Source organism: Zootoca vivipara, chromosome 2, assembly GCF_965207765.1.
Source record: "Zootoca vivipara chromosome 2, rZooViv2.hap1.1, whole genome shotgun sequence".
NCBI lineage: Eukaryota > Metazoa > Chordata > Lepidosauria > Squamata > Lacertidae > Zootoca > Zootoca vivipara.
This window is the reverse complement of record NC_142584.1, coordinates 7,607,934-7,634,554: the sequence shown is the minus strand read 5'-3', so window position 1 is coordinate 7,634,554 and position 26,621 is coordinate 7,607,934. Positions and strand designations below refer to the sequence as shown.

General features: G+C 45.9%; 2 protein-coding genes across 2 annotated transcripts in view; one reads left to right on the top strand and one right to left on the bottom strand.

Moving 5' to 3' along the window:
* Positions 1–7,984, bottom strand: part of GALNT6 (polypeptide N-acetylgalactosaminyltransferase 6) — a 67,114-nt gene extending 59,130 nt beyond the window's left edge. Inside the window, exon 1 of the mRNA XM_060272106.2 lies at positions 7,826–7,984. The gene's annotated coding sequence lies outside the window, so the exon portion shown is untranslated. The remainder of the gene's footprint in view (positions 1–7,825) is intronic.
* A 17,269-nt stretch (positions 7,985–25,253) lies between these two features.
* Positions 25,254–26,377, top strand: LOC148686712 (claudin-34-like). Its single transcript, XM_088664339.1, is given in 3 exon segments — positions 25,254–25,673; positions 25,676–25,791; positions 25,793–26,377. Coding segments are annotated over 3 exon segments (1,026 nt in total). The 5' UTR covers positions 25,254–25,342; the 3' UTR covers positions 26,372–26,377.
* Positions 26,378–26,621: the final 244 nt, after the last annotated feature.

The window sequence follows — 26,621 nt, the reverse complement described above, 5'->3', positions numbered from 1 at the left end:
AGAGGCATCATGCTGCCCGAGCCTCACCACCGCCGCTGCTCTCGGCCCTCCTTCTCCGCCTTCCATGCCTGGCCCACTGCGCACTGCTTCACCACCACCAAAGAACCAACAACTCAGGGGCTGCCCAGGCTCATGGAGAAAGGAGATGGAAGCCTCGGAGGAAGGAAAAACATGGCGGATGAGGTCAAGGCGGCAGCCCCCCCCCGCCATCACTGCAGCATTAACACCCTGAATGTGTAGGATTTATTTATTTATTTAAAGTGTCCCTGGATTCATTGAAAAAAAATCTGGTAACCGTACTCTAGCTTCCTGGGTTTCTTCCTCCCACTTTTGCCTCAACCTGCAATCCTAAATATACACGCTTACCTGGAACTATTCCCATTGAACATAATGGGTCTTACTTATGAGTAAACATGCACAAACTCTCCACATACCTGCCAATACTTTGAAGCCAATATCTGGGATGCCACCTCCTGTTTTGTTTTTATTGTGAGAGCACGGTAGCCATCAGGGGCGTACCCAGGATCAAAATTAGGGGGGCAAGGGGCGGGAGGGGAGGGGCCACAGTGAGAATGTGGGCGGGGCTACGTGGCCTGCGCCTTTCAGCTGTTCCGAGGAGGCGGCCCCAGGCTCTCGCTCCCCGCGCGAAGCTCCAGAGGCCCGCAGGGAGCGTAAACCTGGGGCCGCCACGCTGTGCCCCTCAGCCTTTTGCTTCTAGGGGGGCAACTGCCCCCTGCCTACGCCCATGGTAGCCATTTTGGTTGCCATGATCTCGCGTTGCTGGGCATTGTGCAAGATCTTTTCTGGGGGGGGGATTGTGCTGTGAATGCACGTGATATCAGAGCAACTAAAATAGCCGCCGTTCTCTCATGATAAAAAACGGAATGTCCTTTCTTTTCTGGGACACTTGCAGGGTCATAGCTGCCAAGTCTCCTGTTTTCCCTGGGAAATCCCCATTTTCCCAGCTGTTCCTAGCTAAAAAAACAAGTTTTTTTTTGTTTTCCCCCGGTTTATTCTGGCGCGGTGGCCATTTTGGAACTCGGTGGAGCAGCATCAAAAGTCACTTCTGAGCATGCTCCGCCCAGTTCCAAAATGGCGGCAGCGCTACTTCCGGTCTGCTATTTCCGCCCGGTCCCTTATTTCTCTGACAGCAACTTGGCAGGTATGTGCAGGGTAGTTCTCTACTCCTATACAAATTGCTATAGGAATGCATTCATAGGAACCCTGTGACTTATAAGATCCATAACTGTAGACAAGCATCGCCCGATACGTTCCAAGGCACTCTCTCAATGCATTTGGGTTGACAGTGAGACATAGTCAGAATGCCCGGCACTCTTGTGCACATCCCAGAATCCTCTACAAAATGCAGCAACATAGCAGTCAACTTGACATAAACAAGTTTCCTTGACTGTAGGAAATCTGGATAACCACTGTCAGTTACATCACACTGGCTCACAAGATTCATGCCTTTCCACATGAATTTACCACATGAATTTATTAATACGGTCGCAGACCAGCATCAACACGCACAATATCACAGATCTTAAAACATATCAAAAATACAAAGGACAGTGTGAGTATAACAAGGATTTAAATTTAAAAATTAAAATTAATTATTAGCGTACCCCCTGTAGTTAGCATTTCGGGGTTTGATCATCATGGGATACCACTTGCTTCCATTCATGCCTTTCAGGAATCTGAAATCTATAAAGTAATCAGATGCTCTTCTTTGAAACACATTCAGGATGCAAGGAGAAAATTGTTCCTGGGACCCGACTCCAAACTACTTTCACTTCAAAGCACTCCATCATTAACAGATGATATAATTGTAGGCTTAGGCCTGCTACTTGTGAAATAGGCCTTGCAAAATATGACAGAGCACATTAGCAGCCCATGTCTCAGACAAAGAAGCCATTTTGATGGAATGCTAGAAGAGGCAATTCATCCAGTTTACTCCAGTGGGAGGGGGTTGAGGGGAGGAGCAGGTTCTGCCAAATGCATAAAACTAAGGGTGCCTCCACCCAGACTGTCAGTATTTTGTGGGAGGAATTCAAGCGCATTCTGGGAAATTTAGGTTTGCACAATTAAAGTGAATTAAAGCACACTGTCCATAGGGCAACTAGTCCACTCGGGGGGGAGGGGGGATAGAGAAACAGACTTTTCGTGGTTAGGATTAGGAAAGCAAGGGGAAAATACATTTTTAAAAGTGTGGAGCGAACAGTCGGGGTACAATGTGTAAACACAATGCAAAGTAAAGCAAGATTAATGATTGTTGTCATTTAATTGCCCAGCAAATGAATGAAAGTGAATGCTCAATGAAGTTCAGATATAAACTCTGTGCAAGATTTCCGAAAGCAAATCAGGATGAATGCTTAATAAACAGAGCATCTGGAGCAGCAATATAATACTACCACCCACAACTCAGTTCAGCACTCAGAGTTACTATGACAAGGGAAGAGGATAAAGAAATCTCATTGTCTGCCATTTCTTTGCAACATGTAGTTGGTATGTGCCTTAATGGGGCCTTATTCTGCTTTATAAGTTGTTCCGAAATGCTTCCCCAGAGCTGGTACTGTACTTTATTGTTTTCCGGAGAGGCTGCAGTGCCGCAAAAGCAGGGCAATTCCATCATCACCCTGGAAGGTTTGTGGTATGAAAAGTTACGGAGCTGGAGGAGGAAGTTACTGTACCGGACATGCACTGATTGGAAATGAGGCGGCAGGATTGCCCTCAAAACTTTTGCGGGTGCAAACAGTATTGCAAATTTGCGGGATTGGGCGAAACTGCCCTAACACTGTCATGAGCAGAAATCTTCAGGAATGTGCAATAAAAGGGGCATCTGTGCACCTGCGCTGTTAATCCTCCTCAACCCCTTTACTTTGTTTTAACAAAGAGTAAAGGTAAAGGGACCCCTGAATGTTTGGTCCAGTCGCGGACGACTCTGGGGTTGCGGCGCTCATCTTGCTCTATGGGCCAAGAGAACCGGCGTTTGTCCGCAGACAGCTTCCGGGTCATGTGGCCAGCATGACTAAGCCGCTTCTGGCAAACCAGAGCAGCACGCGGAAACGCTGTTTACCTTCCCGCCAGAGTGATACCTATTTATCTACTTGCACTTGACGTGCTTTCGAACTGCTAGGTGGGCAGGGACCAAACAATGGGAGCTCACCCTGTCGCGGGGATTCTGAACCCCACCCCCCACTAATAGTCCCCACTTGAAATCATACATTTTTTTATATTTAAGATGAAAACCAAGGTTTTGATCAAATCCACAGGTGATGATGCTTTCAAATGTTCCTTGGTGTTCACACTGCTCTCCCCTTGAGTTACCACTCACTATCAGCCAATTTTTTTTTAAAAAAGAAACGGTAAGCGATCTAGCAAGTTTAGTCTTGCGTCAGTTAACTCTGTGGCAAGAAAGGCTGTTATCTTTCAAGCAGCTGCTAACCTTTCCATGCAGGGCTGTCTAGCTGGCACAGAGGTTAACCCTTCATTTGAACTAGACTTTAAAGATGCAATCTTTTATAGGCGCTTTCCTGAGAATAAACTCCATCAGGCAGGATTTACCACAGAGCAGACGGGCACAGGACTGCACTCTAAAAATCCCCCACTTTCTCGCCATCTGAGGGAAAAGAGCACGAGGTAATCCTTTAAAAAATAAAAGAAAAATGGTTTACTCTCAACAACTTCCTCACCTGTATAAAAGGTGTGCACTGGCCTTCAACAAGACCACTGCTGCATTAAAAAACAAAAAATCAATGCGGAGCCTGATCCTATGCACATTTACTCAGAAGCAAGTCCCATTGAACTCAATGGATCTTTCTCCCAGGTACAGTGTAGAAGTCTGGAGTTTCATCTGCTCATAGAGGAATTGCAGCATTTATGGGAATGTGACCCAGGTGGCGCTGTGGTTAAACCACTGAGCCTAGGGCTTGCTGATCAGAAGGTCGGCGGTTCGAATCCCTGTGATGGGGTGAGCTCCCGTTGCTTGGTCCCAGCTCCTGCCAACCTAGCAGTTCGAAAGCATGTCAAAATGCAAGTAGATAAATAGGGACCGCTACAGCGGGAAGGTAAACGGCGTTTCCATGTGCTGCTCTGGTTTGCCAGAAGCGGCTTTGTCATGCTGGCCACATGACCTGGAAGCTATACGCCGGCTCCCTCGGCCAATAATGTGAGATGAGCGCGCAACCCCAGAGTCGGTCACGACTGGACCTAATGGTCAGGGGTCCCTTTACCTTTAAATTTGACCCCCCTGTAACACATGCAGTTTTGCTATTCAGTTTTGCTATTATAGACTCTGGACTGAATGGTGTTGATGGGTGGCTGGGTGAGCACCTTAGAGGGCAATGTGCATTACCAGACGCGTAGCAAGGGAGGGGCGTAGGGGGCGGTCAGGACGCATGCGTGCTGCGGAGCAATGCCCCGCCCCGCGCAGCCAAGCGGCACCGTTCGCCACTGTGCATTACTTCAAATTGTGATAATCCTCCAACCTTTGGAGCCCTCTTGCTCATACTACTGAGTTGGGCTCTGGATGAGTGCCCTGAAATCTTGCCCCGATGACATTATGTCGACCTCCATACAACAGTGTAACAATGAGTTCTGATCGACTGCTTTTCACCTGCGGTAGCTGCACATCATATCACCCACAGACTTCTCCTCCCGTCCCACCCACCTGTAACATCTGCATACACGTAAATATATCTGCTGGAACGATGGAAGTTCATTGGTTCTTACAGAGCGATGGAGGTAAAGATACTCAGCGTTTCCAGAAAAAAAAGCTTGAGATCAGGCTGGCTGGAAGGGAAAACATCTAATGCTCAGTTGAGTGGCAGCAGCTCACCTACCTTTAGGCAAAGTTGGGGAGGGGGAAGGGGGAGGAAATAAAAATGAATGCAGCTTTTCAATGCACTGCTTACTGAAGACATATTTGTGGTGCCATTGCCCCCTAAGCAATTTTTGTTTGCACTTTTTTTTTAAAAAAAGAAATAAAGTCAAGTTTAGGCTGTGGCCCTCCAGATGTCATGGGACTACAACTCCCATCATCCTTAACCTTTGGTCCACAGTGGCTGAAGCTGATGGGAGTTGCAGTGCAGAACATCTAAAGGGCACCAGGTTGGGGAAGGTCAGTAATGTAGTGGTATAATCTGATTGCAGACTCAGTTCATACATGCATAGGAGCCAACTTTGCACATCAAGTTGTCTGCAGAAAGGCTGGACAGCCGAGATTTTTTTCCTCATCAGAAGATGAGTGTATTCACTGTCACTTTTGCCATCTTGTGAGTGCTGCCCTGTGTTGCAGACAAAAAATGACCCATGATCTGAGCACATGTTGAATCATTCTCTTGACATGGGCATACTTTTCACAGGGGGTGGTGGTGTGGAGAGTGGGATTGCAAATGGTCCCAACTTGTGGCAGGGGGTTTGGGTGGGCTGGGCAGGTCGAATCTCAAAAGAGAAACATCAGTGGCATGACTGCAGCGACTAATCGTTCCTTAATTGTAGTTTTACTTTTGTTGCTTTGGTGGTGGTGGGATTGTGGTGTCTGCCAATCCAATCTTTCAAATGGATACAATAACTTCCTTAGTCATTTGTGCTAACTTGTCCAAAGCAACTGAGCTGTACTGAAAGCCTAAGCTGTGAACACAGATGTCCCTGATTAAACTGTTGCCTCCATTATCAACCGACTATCAGGGATCAGCAAACTTTTTCAGCATATGAATGAATTCCTTTGCCCCACAAATAACCCAGAGATGCATTTTAAATATTACATTCTACTCATGTAAAAACATGCTGATTCCCGGACCGTCCGCGGGCCGGATTTAGAAGGGGATTGGGCTGGATCCGGCCCCCGGGCCTTAGTTTGCCTACCCATGGACTAGGTAGTCTCCAACAAACTAACATCTCTCACCCCCCAGTTGCAATACATGATAATACAAATCTCCTTTACTACATACATTGTTGAACATACTCTTCACTACAGTTAGAACCATAGAATTGGAAGGGACCCCAAGGGCCATGCGGTCCAACTCCCTGCAATGCAGAAATCTCAACTAAAGAATCCAAAACAGATGGTCTTAAAAACCTCTGCTTGAAAACCTCCAAGGAAGGAGAGTCCAGCACCTCTGGAGAAGGTCCATTCTGAGATTTGCTTCTGCCGGTCTCTCTTTAGTCAATGGAGTAACAACAATAACTACAACTGCAGGTGGAGTTTAGAGCAGATGTTGTTGAATATCTAATTTCAATCAGCTGCAGCAGCCAGCAGGGCCAATAGCCAATGATGATGGGAGTTGGAGTCCAACGACCATAAAGAAGGCTGATTGCTGAAGAATTGATGCTTTTGAATCATGGTGAAACTCTTGAGAGTCCCATGGACTGCAAGAAGATCAAACCTATCCATCCTGAAGGAAATCAGTCCTGAGTGCTCACTGGAAGGACAGATTCTGAAGCTGAGGCTCCAATACTTTGGGCACCTCATGAGAAGAGAAGACTCCCTGGAAAAGACCCTGATGTTGGGAAAGATTGAGGGCACAAGGAGAAGGGGACGACGGAGGATGAGATGGTTGGACAGTGTCCTTGAAGCTACGAACATGAGTCTGACCAAACTGCGGGAGGCAGTGGAAGACAGGAGTGCCTGCCGTGCTCTGCTCCATGGGGTCACGAAGAGTCGGACCACACAAAGAGTTGGACAACAACAACAAACAGTGGAAAGGAACCACTTTGGCTACTTCTGATTACATGGGATGAGGATCATCATTGCAACATGAAGGGCACCTTGCAAGCCTCCCAAAAACTGTCATGCCTAAATTTGCAATGCCAAATGAGCATTTGAACCTCATAGGGGGTTATTTGGTGCACTTGTGAATGATGTTAATACAGGATAGGCGCAGCATTTCAAAATCACAGAGACACATACCACAGTCTGCCTTTAGGCAATCGAAGGAGATTTGAGAAAAGTGCCGCTTCCTGTGGTGCACACTTACATACACATACATCCGCAGAATCAATCGCAGCTCTCTGCTCCGATCAAACAAGTTTTGCAAGATTTCGGTATTGGTTCAAAACCCGTCGAACCTGTGAACCAGAGACCCGAGTGCAACGCCTGTGTCACAATAAGAAGCCACCCCTCGTTCAAGTCCGTCCGAGTGCAATATTCTACCCCAGTGGAAAGGGCTGGAAGGAACTGACAAGTGAATGGATCGTAAGGCGGTTTACTCCCAGTGGCAAAACCCGCTTTTCATTTGTTCAGGATAGTTTGAGGAGGGTGGGATGGGAGGGAGAAGACAGGCAGGAGGAAGCAGCAGCCGCAGAAAGAAGACATCTGAAGTAGCCAGGTCCAATCTCTCAACTCACCTCCAACGCAACCGAACCATACCCCCCCCATCTTTCCTAAGGCAATAGTTTAGCGGGAGACACAAACACAAAACTAAAGTACCCCCCTCTATTTTGATCGCCATTCTTTAAAACGGCTTTTTTAAAAAGAGGGAAAGTATTAAAGCCTTCTAATGTATATTTGTATCACCAGTTGAAGCAAAGGACGCTTTGGGGGCAGGGGCGGGGGCACCACAGGTTAAAGCATCCCCGCGCAGCCACGAATTGACCCCAACTCCAGAGGGAAGCCCCCCACCCCTTCAGCATCTACCCCACGGCACCCTGTCCCCAAATGCGCTTCCTCCTCAAACGGGAAAGCCACCAAGGCTTGGGAGGGGCGCGCGTCTGCCCCCTGGCCAAGGAAGGAGCCCAGCCCAGCGGCTCCCCAGTCCTAGAGGGAAGTGGGTCCGCGCCCCGATTCCCGGAGTCCAAAGCACAAAGGCGAAGAGGCTGCACTCACCTCGACCGGGACGGGACCACTTCGGCGCGGAGGTCGGCGCGCTCTCTGGCCACGACTGCTGGGTAGCCTTCGCTCTCGCGCAGGTGGAGCCCGGAGGAGGCGGGTCCCGCCCGCCGGACTTCTCACCTGCCGCCGACCCCGGGCGAGCCAGCGGGAAACTCCGCCGCCCCAGGCACAGGTGTATCTCGGAGCGGCGCCGCTGGGTCCTAGGGCCGGGCGGCGCGCCCCGAGCGAGGCGCCTCGCACGTTGGGTCCTAGCGCCCGGAAGCGTTGAAGCGCCACGTTGGGGGGTACCCCCAGGGGTCATCTAGTCCAACCCCTGGCAAAGCGGGAAGCAGCAGACATTGGGCACACTTCGGGCCCCGCTTCATTGCTGAGTGAACCGGAGGCGGCCCTCCGGGTTGAGAAGAAGCAGGCTCCATTGGTAGAGCGTGAGACTCTCTATAAAAAAATGTTTAGGGGTACTCTCATTTTCCTACTCATATTGAAATACTGCCCCTCAATGAGGCCAAACTTAGATTCACAAAATGTTTAGGGGTATGCATACCCCTGTCCCCCCCAAAAAAGCACTGTGTATAAATTTTTTGTTTTACACTTTTAGAATATTCATTTAAACAACCTTAAAATGTCAGTGACTTCCCTTCTTCTCTTATATCATAAATCCTTGCATATTTTACATAAACTAAACCATTCAGTATTCCATCATTACATCCCAAAAAACTTGTTCACATTGTTGAATTTATCTTAATGCTGCCAACGTTTTCATGTATACACAACCCCCCCCCTATATTCAATAATCATTTTCCAATCTTCTTTAAACCTATGTTCTTCTTGTTCTCTTGGGCAAGCTGTGTATATTCCGTCTTCTTTAAGTTGCCATTCTTCTTTAGTTAGGATCTCGTGGACTCGGGCAAAAGATTCCTGCATTGCAGGGGGCTGGACTAGTTGGTCCCCGTGGCCAAATGATAGCTAGCTAGATAACACACCTGATTAAATGGGCCCTAATCCACGAAAGTTTACAGTCCTCCCCCCCCAAAAAGCTGTTTTGTTTCAAAACTACAACAAGAGGGGTTGTGGTTCCTGCAATGATCTAATATAGTTTACCCAGGCACATGATTCAAATAGTAAGCGTGCCACGTAATGCAGTGAGAAGGGAGAGGAATCAAAACCCAGAAAGGAGACAGTGGCAGAGAGCTAGAGCGTGCGACAGAGCTAGCAGGGCAGGGAAGGGGTGGGGAGATAAAGGACAAGCATGCTTGCAGGCAGTTAGACCTCACCACAACCTTTTCAGAACTGTACACTGCTAAAAATGTCAGATCAACACAATTAAAAAAAAACCCATTAACCATTTTGCGAGTGTAGACCCTTTAACTTTCCCCAAATAAATTCAGAGAGGACTCAAATTTTTGGTTTGGTTCTTGGCAGAATTTAGGCCACAACTTTATTGATTACAATCAAGTGAGCGGTTGCATAGGCTCCGGTTCGACTAGCTCCCTGCACCCTTGCAGGCAGCACTGACCCAGGGCACACCGTAGGTCAGCCTAGGGTGAACACCCAGCAAAGTGGAAATTGGTGTCCAGCCATATGCCCCCCTTGGACTCTGGCTCAGGGCACAACCCCTCTGAAGGTTGATTAACCAAGAGTCCCAGGATTCCTTTAATCGCATAGAGATGGCCAGACCGCTCTGCCACCCCTATCACCTGAACCAGAGCCTATCTGCAACCCTACAAGTTGTGATGATTTGCTACACGGCAGGTGAAACCCAAATGGCACCAGCCAATCAGCCAAGTGGGGGAAATTCCTGCCGTGCCCCTGTCCCAATGACAGACGACACACGACGGCATAGCAAGGTCAAGTGCACAAGCCCTAAATATAGGGAGAGGTGGGCGGATGTTCTGATGCACTGGCCCCAAAGAGGAAGATCAGGGACACGTGCATGGGCTTAAATGGAGGTCCCTCAATACAATTTCGCTGGCATCCCATTGGTCCAATTGCACCCAGCACCGAGGGACCTCCAATAGGGTGTTGTGGCCATCCAAACGTTCCCACCCACAACACAGGGTCTGGTTGCCAGGTCACACTGCAACATGTGCCCTCTTGTTAAGGAGGACCTGATTTATTGAGTTTTCAAGAAGTGTCTGCACAGATTTGCATAGCTGCAGACACAAAGTTGTGAGGCATTGTGTTGAACCACTAAATGATGAGGCAATAAAACGACAGAACAAACGCCAGCTCTGTATCCTGTATCCTTAGGCAGCTCAAACTGACTCGGGAAAAGGGTGAATAGATGATCACCAGCCCCGTAACTGCCAAACAGAAAAGGTTGCCTAGCCACTCATTATTGCTTCTCAGTGTCTTAGAATAATTCGTTGGGTTGCTGTAAAAAGCTCTGCAGAGGCAGGCTGACTGTGAGTCAGATATGGAATCTTAAGCATTGGGGGAAACCAGCTTTGCATATATCAGTCATTTGGATCCTGCCCTGAAATGGCAGATCCCCCCCCCATCAAGCATCCATGACAGATATCCATCTAACCTCTGATTAAAACCCCCCAAGGAAGGACACCTTTTGTGGGAGTCTGTTCCACTGTCAAAGAGCTCTTGCTGTCAGAAAGTTTTTCCAAATGTTGAGTCGGAATGTCCTTTCTTGTAGCTTGAAGCCATTGGTTTGAGTCCTACCTTCCAGAGCAGGAGAAGACAAGCAAAGAGAACATTTTCCACCATCACCATCCAGTTCCTTCTACGTCTTTGTGACTGGTTCCCCGTCTAGACTGGTGATCCAGCTGTCATTGCAAATCTCCCAGCCCACAATTTTTTGAAGAGGATGAGTGTTTGTGAAAGAGGGACTCTCCACCCACTTCCTCCCTCTGGGCGGGGTTCTGTTGCGTTATGTGGCTTGGCTTGATGTTAATTTTGGTTTTCACATCATGAGTTTTAAGCAAAGATGTCCTTTTTGTTTACTGACTAAAATATTTATATCCCACCTCTCGAGGTATGTGTTTAATGCGGAAATGGAGCATGTGTGGAACCAAGGATTTGAAACCTACAATTCCAACTCCTTAAAAATAAGCAGCAAAAGCATCCACAAACCACAAGGATGGATAGAAATTAATTCAAAGGGGATTGAAATATAAATGTTTTGAGAGGCCTTTTAGAGTCATGAAGCCATTCATACCACTGAACAGGCTCTTGCTCTGTTGTGTGTCTGTTGTGTAATTTATGGACCTAATAGGTATCTCAGACTGTTCAAGGTGACCAGCATTTTTTAAAATGGCACTTCTCACACACAGAGAGAAGGGAAGCTGGTCGCCGAGGGTGCCTACCAAGCTCTACTCATGCCTGCCTCCTTATTTATCAACATCAGAGCAGGGGTGACCCATTTCAGTTTCTTTGAAGAATAAGTGTGTTTTGTATTGCAGGTGTGACAGATTTCAGGCATCTGTTGTTGAAGGAACTTTGCTAATTTCACTAGGTCCTTCAGTGAATCCACACTGCGACTGTGGATATTTAAGGCACAATCCTTTGGTGGAAGTAAAGTAAGAGTGATCCAAGACAAAAATTGTATCTTATGTGAAATTATTTGGGAGGCTTTGACTGTGTTAGAGAAGAAACAGGAAGGGAGGGCAAAAAGTATTAGAGGTTATTATATGTTATTATATGTTGTGGCAATGTAAAATTATTTCGGGGGGGAGATATAGAACCATGCAGGCAAGAACGAGCCGTCTCAGGAACAGTTTCTTCTCTAGAGCGATTTTGGCCTTAAATGGAAAGCCTGGACTTTGAAGTCATCTTATTTTATTTGTTATTTGTATTATATTTACTGTTTTTAATTAGGTTTTGTAATTTTGGATTATGCGGAATGCTTTATCTGAGTGGATGTAGCAACCGAGTAATTTCGTTGTTCCCGCAAGGGGACAATGACAATAAAGATATCTTTAAAAGGCCTGGGAAAAGACATATACTGTAAAGACCTGAAGAGAATGTGGAAAATGATTGTTGTTAAAAAAAATTGAAGTTATGATATTGAGAGGTACAGGATTTGATGGCCTTATGGTGTGAAAGACTTGGTTCCTGTTTTTGAGAGTGGATGCCAGGCCAAAACCAGCCCATCTCTACAGAACGAAAAAGTCACCAGCAAAGAAGAAGAAGAAGACTGGCAAAACAAAATAGTGAACTATGCAGGACATATTAAATAACTTGAAATCCAAGGAAGAAAAATGACATTGGTTGTTTTTTTTTTAAAAAGGAGAAATGTTTAATGCATATCATGTAAGCTTTGTGTATAGGTTTCTACATTAGTTGAACTTCTAGAAGTCATTTGTAACAATAGGAATAAGGTTTTTAAAATTGGATGATTAAGAATATAAGATCATATGGACGTGCTTGAACAAGTATAAAATAATGGAACGGGCAGGGAGTGGAGGGAAGTCCATTAAGACTTATGGTTTAAATATTTGATTGTAATGGGTTTTGTTGTTGTTGTTTGTTTTTGGTTATCATAAAATTAATAAATTGTATCAAAAAGAAGAAGAAGAAGAAGAAAAGAACAACAGACACGCTACCATCACGACAAAGGTGCCAGCAGAAAACTTCACCAGCAGAGCTGTTTTGCCAGGGAGCAGGCTGTGGGAACCAGTCCTTTTGGGCAAATGGGGCACTTCCTCACCAACCTCAGCCAGCCCCCACCTGGCTGCCTCCTTTCTTACATCCAATCCAGGTTGTGACCCCGGCTGTCGGCTTCCTCCTCCTTAGTGTCAGTGTTGCCCTGGCAGAACTCGGCAGGGAGGATGACAAGGACAAAGCTGGAATTAGTTAGCTCAGACTGTCATTGGCTCTGGCTCCACCTACTGTTGGCCACTCTGCTTTCTACCCAACCAGTCCTGTCTCTCTCTCCCCCCCCCCCCGCCCCTGCCACTTGGCAGAGCAGCTGGAACAGGACAGACTCAGAGGCAGGATGTGTACTGTATAACCTAAAAGGGGTGAGCAAGACAATTGGGAAGCTGGGATGCTGGAGTTGGGTGATGCATGGTGTGTGTTTGTTAGTATCCCAGGAAGCTTCTGCACGAACCTAGCATAAGAAGCAGTGTTTTTTGTATTTGCATACCAACATTCCCCCATTTTAAAACACCAGTTAGAGAAACATTGAAACAAAAAAAAAACCCCACAAAAATAAACCAGCAGATGGGGAAACATTATTCTAAATCAGCAGATTAGAACCGATACAAAATCCCAACCATATACAAACCAAAAGTCTTCTTTAAAAGGAAGTTTAAAAAACAAACACATTCCTGCTGTGGTTAAACCACTGAGCCTAGGGCTTGCTGATCAGAGGGTCGGCGGTTCGAATCCCTGTGACGGGGTGAACTCCCGTTGTTTGGTCCCAGCTCCTGCCAATCTAGCAGTTCGAAAGCACGTCAAAATGCAAGTAGATAAATAGGCTCAGGCTCTGGCTCTACAGCAGGAAGGTAAACGGCGTTTCCATGTGCTGCTCTGGTTCGCCAGAAGTGGCTTTGTCATGCTGGCCACATGATCTGGAAGCTATACGCCGGCTCCCTCGGCCAATAATGCGAGATGAGCGCGCAACCCCAGAGTCGGTCACGACTGGACCTAATGGTCAGGGGTCCCTTTACCTTAACCTTACAGTTGCCCACCCTTTTTTCACTTGCGCTGTCTCCTGTTGTTGTCCCTTTAACAGCAGCTCCAGGCCCTTCTAGGTGGCCTGTTCTTAAAGTATTCACCCTGAATGGTTTGCAGGGAGATTGGATGATGCTGGCTGCTTCATGAGCATATATTCTGATTTGCGTGTAAGGGGGTTGGGATGGTGCGGTGCCAAAGCAAGTGTCATTCCACACTTTCCACTGCACCCCCCACCCATTTTCTTAGTGTAAAAAGTCTGATCTGTGAGGGAAGCAGGTTTGTTGCACAAGACTTCCCAATCAATTCTAGTTCAACCTGTATGTGCTAGTAAGTGACTGAATGTCACCCGCACAAAATAGGCAGTCTAGAAGTGCCCTCACCCTGCAGTCACTAGCAGTGTTCAGGCTTGCCCCCTGCTCACCCACCCTTTTCTGCATCTCAGGCTTCTGTTAAAGGTATAGGTGCAAGGGCCAGCTCAAGCCATCTTGCTGTCTGACATGAAGGAGAAGGTTTTGCTAAGATGAAGGACAAGCTATGCCACCCCCAATCCATGCACACAAGGTGACTGAACTGGCACTGGACTTGTCCTTCAACCCTGGCGATGGACAGCATCCACTATGTTTAAGGGCAGCAGGTGGCTTTTTAGGATACAGGACAGGGCACTTGGGACATATAACTCTAACACCTAGAATCATAGAATCATAGAGTTGGAAGAGACCACAAGGGCCATCCAGTCCAACCCCCTGCCAAGCAGGAAACACCATCAAAGCATTCTTGACATATGCCTGTCAAGCCTCTGCTTAAAGGAAGGAGACTCCACCACACTTCTTGGCAGCAAACCTTGCTACTCCCTATTCCCCCCCCCCCGATGCCTGTGGGGCTGATATTGACACACTGCCACATAGTAATGCTGGGATGGCCTGGGGGGGGAAGTGGAACTTACTCCTGGCCCTTTAATAGTAATAGAACAGGAAACTTCAGCAGGGGTAGGCTGTGGCCATGCAAGCTATGCCAGTTGAAGCAACCTGTTCCACACCTGGCCACTTTAAGGAAGGCATTCCTGCACAGGAGAAAGCGAAGCCTGTTGGATCCTAGAGCAGTGATGGGCAACCTTTTGAGCTTGGTGTGTCAAAATTCGCCCAAAAACCGAGCATAACTCGGGTGGTGTGTCACATCAAGAAAAAACACCATAATTTCGCGATATTTATAGTTTAAATAACAAAAATGTATAATTGTAATATAAAACTGTATTTAATAAACCAAAAACTAATTATTTAACCAAACCAAACAAAAAACCCCTTATTTATCACAAAGTGCCCAGAGTTGTTGAGCTTTTTTGGGGGAGCTGCTGAACAAAGTTTTGGAGTTTTTTTGGAGGGTGCAAAAGTTGCTTTGCTTTTTTGGGGGGGATGCCCCCAAGCTGCTGCGCTTTTTTTTGGGAAAGAGAACAGAAATAAATGACGAATAATACCTTTCGTTGGAACTAACACGCAGCACCGACATAGTCTGCCAAAGCGCCAGAAGAAAACAGCACAGAAAGGGTTAAAAAACCAATCTCTGGCTACCAGGAACAACAACAACAACAAAAAGGACCCGGGTTTTAACAGCAGAGACAAGCTGTAGTGTGAGGAGGAGCGGGAGAAAAACAACAACAACAACAACAGTGTGAACGGGCCGATGGGGCGCGTGCCAGCAGTGAGGGCTCTGCATGTCATGTCTGACACGCGTGTCATAGGTTCGCCACCACTGTCCTAGAACAATAGGCAGGTAGGATCCCAGAAGGCAGCAACCTGATTGGTCTGCAGGAGCTGCCCAATCAGGCTCCAGGAGGGGAGTTGAATCAGCCAATCACATGGGACCCATTGTGTAAATAATGTATATATAGTCAGAGGTTTGGGGGGAAAGCCCTCAGTCAGTGTTTACTATGAGCTGAAATAAAGAGCATGAAATCAACACTCAACTCCATGTCTTTTTTGAACTAGTGCTGGTGACTCGGGTAACGCGAGGGCCTAGCATACAAGCCAAATCTGCCAATGCCATTGGCAACATAGCCTTTCCTTGAGTAGCCTAATAGAAATGACTGTTTAAGCACAGTTACAGGTAGGTAGCCGTGTTGGTCCGAGTCGAAGCAAAATAAAAAAATTCCTTCAGTAGCACCTTAAAGACCAACTAAGTTTTTATTTTGGTATGAGCTGAAGAAGTGTGCATGCACACGAAAGCTCATACCAAAATAAAAACTTAGTTGGTCTTTAAGGTGCTACTGAAGGAATTTTTGTTTAAGCACAGATAGGCATGGGTATCTTTCAATAAATCTCCATGAACAAAGGGAGGCACACACTTCAGAATGTTTAGTCAAGTCAAGTGGAAACATTGTCGATTGTTCTCTTGATAGCTCCGCTGGCGAAAGGCTCCCTGCAATGAACGTGGCAGCTTTGAAGGATGCCTGGCAGACTATGTGCAGCAAGTGAGCAACCCGTGTCCAATACTCTGCAAAGCGCTTAGACCGGAAGGGCACCTTTGATACATTATGCACCTCAGTGGAAACTTCCACAGTCATGTCCGTGCTGAGCCTTGTCACTGCGCTGCCCTAGTGCTTGGGCACCTGTCGGAAATGAGACAGGCGAAGCTTTCCCCATCCCTAATTCCATGCCAGCAGAACAGGAAGGTGCCCTGTACTGAGTCACACCATCAGGTCATTCTCGTTCTGCATGATACCGATTGGCAGTGGCTTTCCAGGGCTTCAGACACAAGATACTCCCAGCCAGTGCTGGATTTGCATATAAGCTAAACAAGCTATAGCTTAGGGCCCCCCCTCTCTTGGGAGCCACCCAAAAAAGTAAAGGGAAAAAAACCTGGATCTACATTTCCAAAATATAAGATAAAAAACAAATAAAATAAAACCTACATACAGCAACAGTGTTTTGTGTTGTGTAGGCTCCTATGATGTAAGTCATGGGCCCCGCCTGCTAGCCTGCTCCCTAAAATATCACGGGTTTGCTCATTTCTATACAGTATATAGGGTACCTACATTTTAAGTTAGAACTTAATAATTATTCCACTATTAATATACTTCTTCTTAATTGTATTTCACTATTAATATACTTCTTCTTAATTGTATTTCAGTTCAACAATTACTTTGATAAAATACATATTTTGTTATGTGCAAATGGCTTTAGATACCTATTAGTTCCATAAATTACCACATCGCATATATTCAACACAAAAACTGTGACAATTTGTTGCTGAAAAGGACAGCTGGACATATAAAGGGCCCCATTACCTTCAGTAGCTTAGGGCAGGGGTCAGCAAACATTTTCAGCAGGGGGCCGGTCCACTGTCCCTCAGACCTTGTGGGGGGCCCGGAGTATTTTTTTTTTAAAAAATGAACGAATTCCTATGCCCCACAAATAACCCAGAGAGGCATTTTAAATAAAAGGGCACATTCTACTCATGTAAAAACACCAGGCAGGCCCCACAAATAAGCCAGAGATGCATTTTAAATAAAAGGACACATTCTACTCATGTAAAAACACACTGATTCCCGGACCGTCCGCCGGCCAGATTTAGAAGGCGATTGGGCCGCATCCGGCCCCCGGGTCTTAGTTTGGGGCCCCCTGGCTTAGGGCCTCATCAAACCTAAATCTGCCCCGCCTGCTCCCAACCCTACTTGCAGAAGCCCTTCGATGGAACTGGGGCGAATTTATGGCACAGTTACAGGTTAGAGGGGTAACCAACTCCAAAGACTGTAAAATCTTTGCTGGCTTGCAAAAATTGCAGTACTGGGGGGGGGTGTATTACTTTTTGATGGGGCTAAGGACTAAGTTGTCGCTCCAGGCAGTGGCTTGATTGCATCCAGCAGCTGAGTTCTTTGAAAACAAGAGCTAGAATGACCTATGGCAGTGATGGCAAACCTATGACACGCGTGTCAGACGTGACACACAGAGCCCTCACTGTTGGCACGCGCCCCATCGGCCCATTCACGCTGCTGTTGTCCCCCCCCCATTTGTTCTCCCGCTCCTCCTCTGCTACAGCTTGTCTCCTGTTAAAACCAGTTGTCTCCAATGTTAAAGGATCCCTTTTTTTGTTGTTGCTGGTAGCCAGAGATTGGTTTTTTAACCCTTTCTGTGCTGTTTTTTCTGGCGCTCTCGCAGACGATGATTGGGTGTAACAGCATTCATTTTTTAACCTGTTCTGTGCTGGTTTTTTTGGCGCTTTGGCAGACTGTATGTCAGTGCTGCGCGTTAGTTCCAGCGAAGGTATTATTCGTCATTTATTTCTGTTCTCTTTCTCCCCCCCCAAAAAAGCGCAGCAGCTTTGGAGCACCCCCCCCCCCAAAAAAGCAAAGCAACTTTTGCACCCCCCAAAAAAACCTCCAAAACTTTGGTCAGCAGCTCCCCCAAAAAAGCTCAACAACTCTGGGCACTTTGTGATAAATAAGGGGTTTTGGGTTTGGTTAGGTTAAATAATTAGTTTTTGGTTTATTAAATACAGTTATATATTACAATTATACATTTTTGTTATTTAAACTATAAATATCGCGAAATTATGGTTTTTTCCCCTCGAAGTGACGCACTACCCGAGTTATGCTCAGTTTTTTGGTGAATTTTGACACACCAAGCTCAAAAGGTTGCCCATCACTGACCTATGGAATGGTCCTACGTGATGGCGATGCATTCTTACCAGGAGCATTCCTGGGTGGCGGTGTGTGTGGGAGAAGGCAGCCACCCTCTTTTCTCCCAGGAATGACCCTGGGATTGATGTCACATCATCACATACTTTTCTTAGGAGGCAATCTGGCTCTTATTCTCAAAGCATTTGGCAGCCAAGCTCAACTTGGCTTCTCCTTTTTTGTCTATTTTTCTTTCTCCCAGGTCCAGTTGTTCTTTAATTAGCTGTCTTCTTGGCTTGGGACTACAGGAAATGAATGCTGGAGGGTGGAGGTGTGTTCCCATTTAGTATGTGAAATTGCAACAAGCATTGCCTTTGCCAGTGTGAGGTTGCTGAGCCACAAACATGAACAAAGGGTGACTCAGAATATGCACCAGCCTTTCACCTCTGTGTGCATCCCCTTCCCATTTCTCTTTTCTGTGAATTGCGATGAAACCATAGTTCAACTAACCATAGTTTCCCATTGCATCCTAAGCAGGGAGTAACGATGGTTGCTCAGTTTAGAATGTTGTAAAAATATTTAATGAAAATGCTTAAGGTGCGCCCAGGGATTTATAACTACAGCATGAAGGAATCGTAGAATCATAGAGTTGTAGAGTTGGAAGGGGCCTCGAGAATCGTCCAGGTACCTCAACTAGATCATACGTGACAGATGGCCATCCAATCTCTGCATTAAAAACCTCCAAAAAACCTCTTGCTGTCACAAAGTTCTTCCTGATGTTTAGTCGGAATCTCCTTTCTTGTGACTTGAATCCATTGGCTTGGGTCCTAGCCTTTGGGGCAGGAGAAAATGCAATGCGTTATTTTGTGAACTTCATTTTTCTACAACTTTATAGTGAAATGTAATTCTGTTTTAGTGAATATCTGTCTTAGGAGTTTTGAGCTGAAAGGGGCCTTGGTGGCCATCTATTTCTTTATTGAAGACATTTATAACTTGCTCTTCATTAAATATACGGTAATCACAGAGCATGGTACATCATAAGGAACCTGATACGAATTTAAAACAATATAACTTTAAAACAGCAAATGGAAAAAACAAGTTACCGTATTTTTCCGTGTATAAGGCACCCCCTATTTTTTAAAACCCAAAATCAAGCAATTAAGTTGTTTAGGTTTTTTTTTTGGGGGGGGGAGGTCACTTCCACCAATCGCTCACCTGCCTACCCGCCACTGCCAATCGCTTGCCACAGCCACTGCCAATTGCACTCCTCACTGCATCCACCAATCATAGCTGCCAAGTCTCCCGTTTTCCTGGGAAATCCCCGTTTTTCCAGCAGTTCCTAGCAGAAAAAATGGATTATTCCCCCCCCCCCGGTTTATTCTGGCGCGGTGGCCATTTTGGAACTGGGCGGAGCATGCTCAGAAGCGACTTTTGATGCTGCTCTGCCCAGTTCCAAAATGGCTGCAGTGCGACTTCTGGCGCGGCGGTCATTTTGGAACTGGGCAAAGCAGCATCAAAAGTCACTTCTGAGCATGCTCCGCCCAGTTCCAAAATGGCGGCAGCGCTACTTCCGGTCTGCTATTTCCGGCCCAGTCCCTTATTTCTCTGACAGCAACTTGGCAGGTATGCCACCAATTGTCTGTCCACTCGCTGCCACCAACAGCCCACCCACCCACTTGCTGCAGCCAATTGCCTGCCTGTCTCGCCACAGCCGCCAATCGCCTGCAAACCTTACCGCAGCCACCAATCACCCGCCCAATAGCTGCTGCCAATCTCCTGCTTACTGCTGCCATTAATCACACATCCCTCCTCTGCATTCAATATCCGTGTATAAGACAACACCCAATTTTTTTTAAAAAAAAATAGCAAAAAGCATTGTCTTATACACGGAAAAATATGGTAAGTCCAGAATGGGGAGAGTCATGTTGAACTCCCACCAATTAACCTAAAGCCTGGTTGAATAAGGACAATATTAACTGGCGCTGGAAACCCATCAGGGTTGGCAGTCGTTGAACCTGAGGAGGGAGGGCATCCCATGATTTGGGCACTGGTATTGAGAAAGCCCTCTCAGTCTGATGTCTTCAAGGGCCCCGTCACAACAGGACCTATAAAGCAGGTCGTGGCTGATACTTGACATTTTCATTCTCCTGGGGGTTAATAGCTCATTTCATTGAAGTTCATTCTATGTTTCACAACACATTTTTAAAAATTTGATTTGTCTGCCCACAATTCATAATCCAAACTGCTTTTGTGTTTATGTGATTGCAACTGTGACCCTCTGCACACACTGAACCCAGCGAGAATTACTTCTGAGTAGATATGTGGAGGATTGAACTGCAAACCTGCTGCATTCGGTTTGTGATGTGAATCAGAACAGCCTCTCCCCTCCCCGCAACTAAATGAATCACCACCTCCTTACTTGTGCTGTGGTGCATTTCACGGTCTGCAGCAGGGGTGGGAAACCTTTGGCTCTGTAGATGTTGCTGAACTACAACTCTCAGCAGCCCCAGCAAGCATGGCCAATAACCAAGGATGGTGGGAGTTGTAGTTCAGTAGAGGGCCAAATGTTCACTCCCAGTACGTTTCCGAGCACAGTTCAAAGTGTTGGTACTGACCTTTAAAGCCCTAAACGGCCTTGGTCCTGTATACCTGAAGGAGCGTCTCCACCCCCATCATTCAGCCCGGACACTGAGATCCAGCACTGAGGGACTTCTGGTGGTTCCCTCATTGCGAGAAGTGAGGTTGCAGGGAACCAGACAGAGGGCCTTCTCGGTAGTGGCACCTGCCCTGTGGAACGCCCTCCTAGCAGATGTCAAGGCAATAAGCAATTATTTTACTTTTAGAAGACAACTGAAGGCAGCCCTGTTTAGGGAAGTTTTTAATGTTTGATGCTGTACTGTTTTTAATCTTCGGTCGGAAGCTGCCCAGAGTGGCTGGGGAAACCCAGCCAGATGGGCGGGGTATAAATAATAAATTATTATTATTACTATTATTATTATTCCCCTGGTCTGCAGAAACTGGCAGGTAAAGCTCCTCATGGCACAGAGGTAAGTAAGCTACTATTACGGCATAGCTGCGGCGCCTGGTTGGAAAGTTGGCAATCCTAGAAGCAGGGCCGGCTTTAGGTTTGATGAGGTCCTAAGCTACTGAAGGTAATGGGGCCTTTCATCAGTCCAGCTGTCCTTTGTCAACAACAAATTGTTGCTGTTTTTGTGTTGAATATATGCTATATGGTAATTTATGGACCTAATAGGTATTTAAAGCCATTTGCAAACCAGTGATATTTTAAGCAGCAGGCTAGCAGGTGGGGCCCATTACTTACATCATAGGAGCCTACACAACACAAAACACTGTTGCTGTATACAGGCTTTATTTTATTGGTTTTTAATTTTATATTTTGGAAATGTACATCCTGGTTTTCTTTCTTTTTCTTTCTTGGGGGCCCCCCAAGAGAGTGGGGCCCTAAGCTATAGCTTGTGTAGTTTATACGTTGCCTAGAAGTACAGGAGGATATGCCTGGCTCCTGTGCCTGGCTGAAAAAGATATTTCAGTAATGTGGAGTAAGAACTTTCTCCCATGTCAGTGTCATAATTTGCCTACATACATTTATTGCAGCTGAGGTTCCAAAGGCCATGTAAGCGTCACACCTAATGGCAAAGTCTTTTTTGCCAACTGTTGAAACGTAGAGGTACACAATGGTTTTTCAATATTTAAAGACCAATCATAGAAGATCCGTTTCCTTCTGGAGCAGAACAGAGTTTGCCTTTTGTGTTGCAACTCTGTCATGGCACAAAACCTTGACATTTCAGTTTTCCTTTAAAGCTTCTCTCCAGAACTTCCTCCTTTGCTACCAATTATGCACAGAAAACAAGTTGGCTTGTCAGGCTCTGTTGCAAAGACTTGACATATGTCAGCTCAAAGATATAATCTGGAATCCACGTCAGACAAGGCACTATCTTGTCTAGGGCCTTAGCATATGTTCTACTTCGTTGAAGTCAACACACTGGCCTTGTGTCCTGGTCTGCCAGAGATTTTAGGAATCATTTTGCAATAGAGTTGGTATGCCTTTTAGGTTCTCTCTTTGTTTCCCGCAACACTTCCTTCTTTCGATTCCATTTTCCACAAAGCCACAGAAAGTGTCCCTTTTGGCTGTTCAATAATCGGCTCCAGTTTTTCAAGGAAAACCTTTGTTATTGTAGATCGGGAATCCATTGTGGAAGGCCTCTCACCACCACAAGGTGGTGCAAGTCCTCAAGAAACAGGAACACCCCCCCAAAGTTTCCTTTCTAATTCCAAGGTAAAAGCAGAAAATAAATATGTAGCATGCCAAGAAAATATCGCCGGAATGTGGTTGTTCTCATTTTGCTTTTCCATTTGTTGAGGAAAAGGCAGCATGAGACTATTGGTGGACCCGGAGGCTTTAGACTCGGCCATAGAAAAAGGTCTTATGAATACTGATGCCCCAGGCAACACTGAGCTTCTGCCCACACCCTTATACACCAGCCTGGAAACTTTCCTCCTTCATAAAGTGACTTTGTGACTTGCTCATTCTTGAGAGGGCCTCCTCCGTCCATGGAAGGTCTATGCCACTGGAAGGTCTGGTCCACCTTCCCTCAGACCTTGTGGGGAGCCGGACTATATTTTGGAAAAAATAATAATGAACAAATTCCTATGCCCCACAAATAACCCAGAGTTGCATTTTAAATAAAAGCATACATTCTAATCATGTAAAAACACCAGGCAGGCCCTACAAATAACCCAGAGATGCGTTTTAAATAAAAGGACACATTCTACTCATGTAAAAACACGCTGATTCCCGGACCGTTCGCGGGCCAGATTGAGAAGGCGATTGGGCTGGATCCGGCCCCCGGGCCTTAGGTTGCCTACCCATGGTCTATGCTTACAGAGACAGCCATCAGCTGCCCCTTTCTGGGCTTCCTAGACTGTTCCATTCTTTTCTAAGCCTGCCAGGGAGACATCATATGTCTGCATATTTAGTTTGACACTTAAGATACTTTAAACCTATATTTCAAGACACAACCCACGTGCTGAAGCCGACTGAAATTGAATAGACTTGCGCATGCTTAGCTCTGTATCGAGTTTATAACTCGTTCGAAGTCTTCAATCAGGAAGGAAGCTCACTGGCTGGTGACTCAGAGCCAGTCGCTGTGGCTCCCTGATCTCACTATGATGGCCTTAAGACAGGGCTGGATTGAATGGGCCACTCCTGCCACCTGCTGCAATGAAACGGTATGTCTGACATATTCAGTGTGCAGCTTTCTCTCTGCAAGTTGAAGTTTCTGCAAGTTTCTCCGCACTTCTTGTCCTCGGCATTTGGAAGCTAAGGTACCTCGTTTTGTGGGATACCCACCTCTTTTGCTGAATTTGCTGTTCTGCTTCAGTTGGAACGGTTTTACTTATTTTAATCACTGCAGCTGCTTTTTCTGTTTTTTTTTTAAAATAATTATTTTTATTAAGGATTTCCTTGGGTTACAAAGGTAGTGCAGTGTCTCATGCATCATTTTTACACATCAGTTTTACTTGTTGAGACATTATGAGGAAGGGGGGGGAAGAGGTGGGTGGGATGGGGAGTTGGGTGTGGTGGATTGCCGAAGTTTCTGTTTTTCTTGATATGTGTAGGGGTTCGGCGTCAGCGTCGTTTGTGCAGGTTCTCTGTTGTTTGTTCGTGCTTCTCTGTTGGTGAGAGAGGTCGGGATTCGTCTTAGGATATGATTGCTCATTTGTAGTTGGCTGTGATGATCTTTAGTTTCTTGTGTGAGTGGGGAGGGAGGGTGTTTTGATTAGGTTAGCCATATTGATTTGTATGCTGACGGTAAGTTTTTGTCGTTGTCTTGTTGGGCTGTATAAGTGATGAAGGGGAACCATACTGGGGTGAAGGTGTCTTCTTCTGTACATTAGCATTTGTGTCTGTTCTAAGATGTTTAAAATAGTCAAAAAGACAACAGCTTTTAATTCCTCTGAATTTTATATCTACTTTCCATTTTTCAAAGCTGGATCCCAAAGTTATTTCAGGCGGAATAGTTGGATTTAGGCCCATTGGTTTGCCGAATGTTAATCACACAAACACACACACTCTCTCTCTTCAGTGGAAACTGCATGCAGCTGAGCAGCTCACATTCGGAGCATCAACACAGAAAGGAACAAAAAGAATGCGACACAAATATTTTGACTGAAGTGTCTTAGAAAACAATTTTAAATCATGGACACCTTGGTTCTGTAAATGGTGTTGCCTGTATTGGTGTGAGTGATGGGGTCCCATGGCACAAATTTCATGTGGTCCCAGTGCAAAGGAAAAGAGCAAAGATCTTTTCCCTTACTATAATGTCCAAACAAGATGTGATGGGGAAGAAGACTGATAGGTTTGTAAGGAGTCTTCAATAATTTTGCCAAGAAAATTCTTATTGTTCAGGGCCTAATGCTCTTAGCCTCTCTTGTAAATGGCGATCCTTTATGAAATGCATTCAGGACCATCAAACAGAATCTGTACTGAGATAGACCTATCACCATTTTTACTACTGGAACTGCCCTGAATCTGACTTCAGGAAGAATGTGTTTTAACTGCAGGGTGTCCTGGAAAAGACACTCGGCATTAGGAAAGAAGGGAACTTAGTTCCCTCCCATTTTCCACTTTCCTGATGTTCCAAATGACCAGTACCCTGGAGTTATGATTTGTATTGTTGTCAGGATTCTAACTGGCCTAACTGACCTAAGAATTCTGCAGAGCAGTTGCTGCTGTGGCCGGCTGCTCAGGTGAGCGTCAGCCCAGTGGTCAGCAGCTCAGTCTACTTGAGTCTCAGGAGCACCTAGCAAATACTGGTCTATTCCTGGCACACTAGACTCTAGCTGAAGAACACATTTCACGTAGGTTTATGGCTTAAACATTCCTCACTATGCCATCAGGTGTGTTTATGCTCTGTGGAACAGGATAGCTGCAGTAGCGGATAGCAAAACAGCGAAATCTTGAGCAGATTCCCATCCACAACAGGTTGCTGAGGTTATGGCCATTTTCACAGGAACGATGCAACAGTATATTAAATCAGTAGCAGTGTGTTGGAAGGAAGTATGCGTGTCGGGTTCTCTGGATCAGATGTCTATACCTAACAAGGGGGTGGGAGGGAGCAGGGGAACTCTTTCTTTTCCTGCTTCTTTCTGACCATGGAAGGAAGAATGCAGGAGGGAGGATGTCCTTCAATGACTAGACATGCTTGTTATTCCCTCTCTCATTGCATGTTGTCTTCTCTTTTGTTTCCAGGATGCCTGCCAATGTCTCCCCAAGTCTTCTCTCCAAACCCCGCCTGCAGTTCAGACAAGGCTCTCTGTTGGTGAGGTGGCTGAGCTTAGTTTCTCGCCTCCAGTTATGTGCGTTTTTGACGGGGATTGTGGGCTGGGTGATGTGCATTGCAACAACAGCCAGTGTGAACTGGAGAGTGTGGCGTGTAGAAAACATCGAGGGAATCGCCTCTGGAAACGTCTGGATTGGAATCTGGGCTGTCTGTTTTTGGAGAGACCCTTCTAACGATGGCAACACTTTTTGGCATTGTGAAGATCTCAATGAGCAATATCCAACCCTCCCAAGGGAATTTTTTACGCTCAGGACTTAATGGCATTGGCTTCCCTTATGAATTCAGCGGCCCTAGTGTTAACGTCATTTGCCTTGTACAATGTGTTTGAGCCCAGAATACATAAGGATTTTGTGTCAACCTTTTTTTAGGATTGGAGCTTTCCTGAACTTATTTGCAGGGATACTTGTCCTGATTTCTGTCATATGGAACATGTCTGCTGTCTTGAAAAATGGGGAAATCAACTTCCCAGACTTTCCAGAATTAGAATTGCCTCCAATTCCCAGCGAGCAGCATATTGGACCTTCAATTTACGTAGGCTATATCGCTGCGGGTTTCCAGCTGCTGAGTGCAGCATTGGTTGGGATTGAGATACTTTGCTTCAAGACCCCCGCAATAGAGACCCGTGAAATTGAAACTGTAGTGGTGATTACACCAGGAAGTGAGGTAAAAAGCGAGTGTCTAACTACTTGTTCGAAGTGTGGTTCTCTTCTGGACCTAGTAATTAGAGAGGAAACATACTCAGTGGAAAGCCATGCAGACAATATTGTCATTGAAGAGGAATCCTCCACAGTGGAGATAGAAGAAAGCCATACGGAAAATCTTGTAAATCAAGAGGAATCTTGCGCAGTTGATATAGAAGAAAGCCATGAAGGAGATCAAAGCCCACCTGAAGTCCCCAAACATACGATTATATATGTGACTCCCTGCAACAGGGAATAGTAAACATTTCATTTCCCTGGAGGAAAGTTTATTGTTAGAACCGTACATTGAATAAATAGACAAATTTGGGATTTTTATTCCTTTTTTAAAAATAATAATTATTTTTATTAAAGATTTTCTTGGGTTACAAAGGTAGTGCAGCTGAAACCTGTCCCAGTCTGGCAATCCTTATGCCTTTAGTAGCAGCTGGGCAAGTGAGAAAGCAACTCTCTAAGCGGCAATCATAGCATGTGGCAGGGGCAGGGGTTTC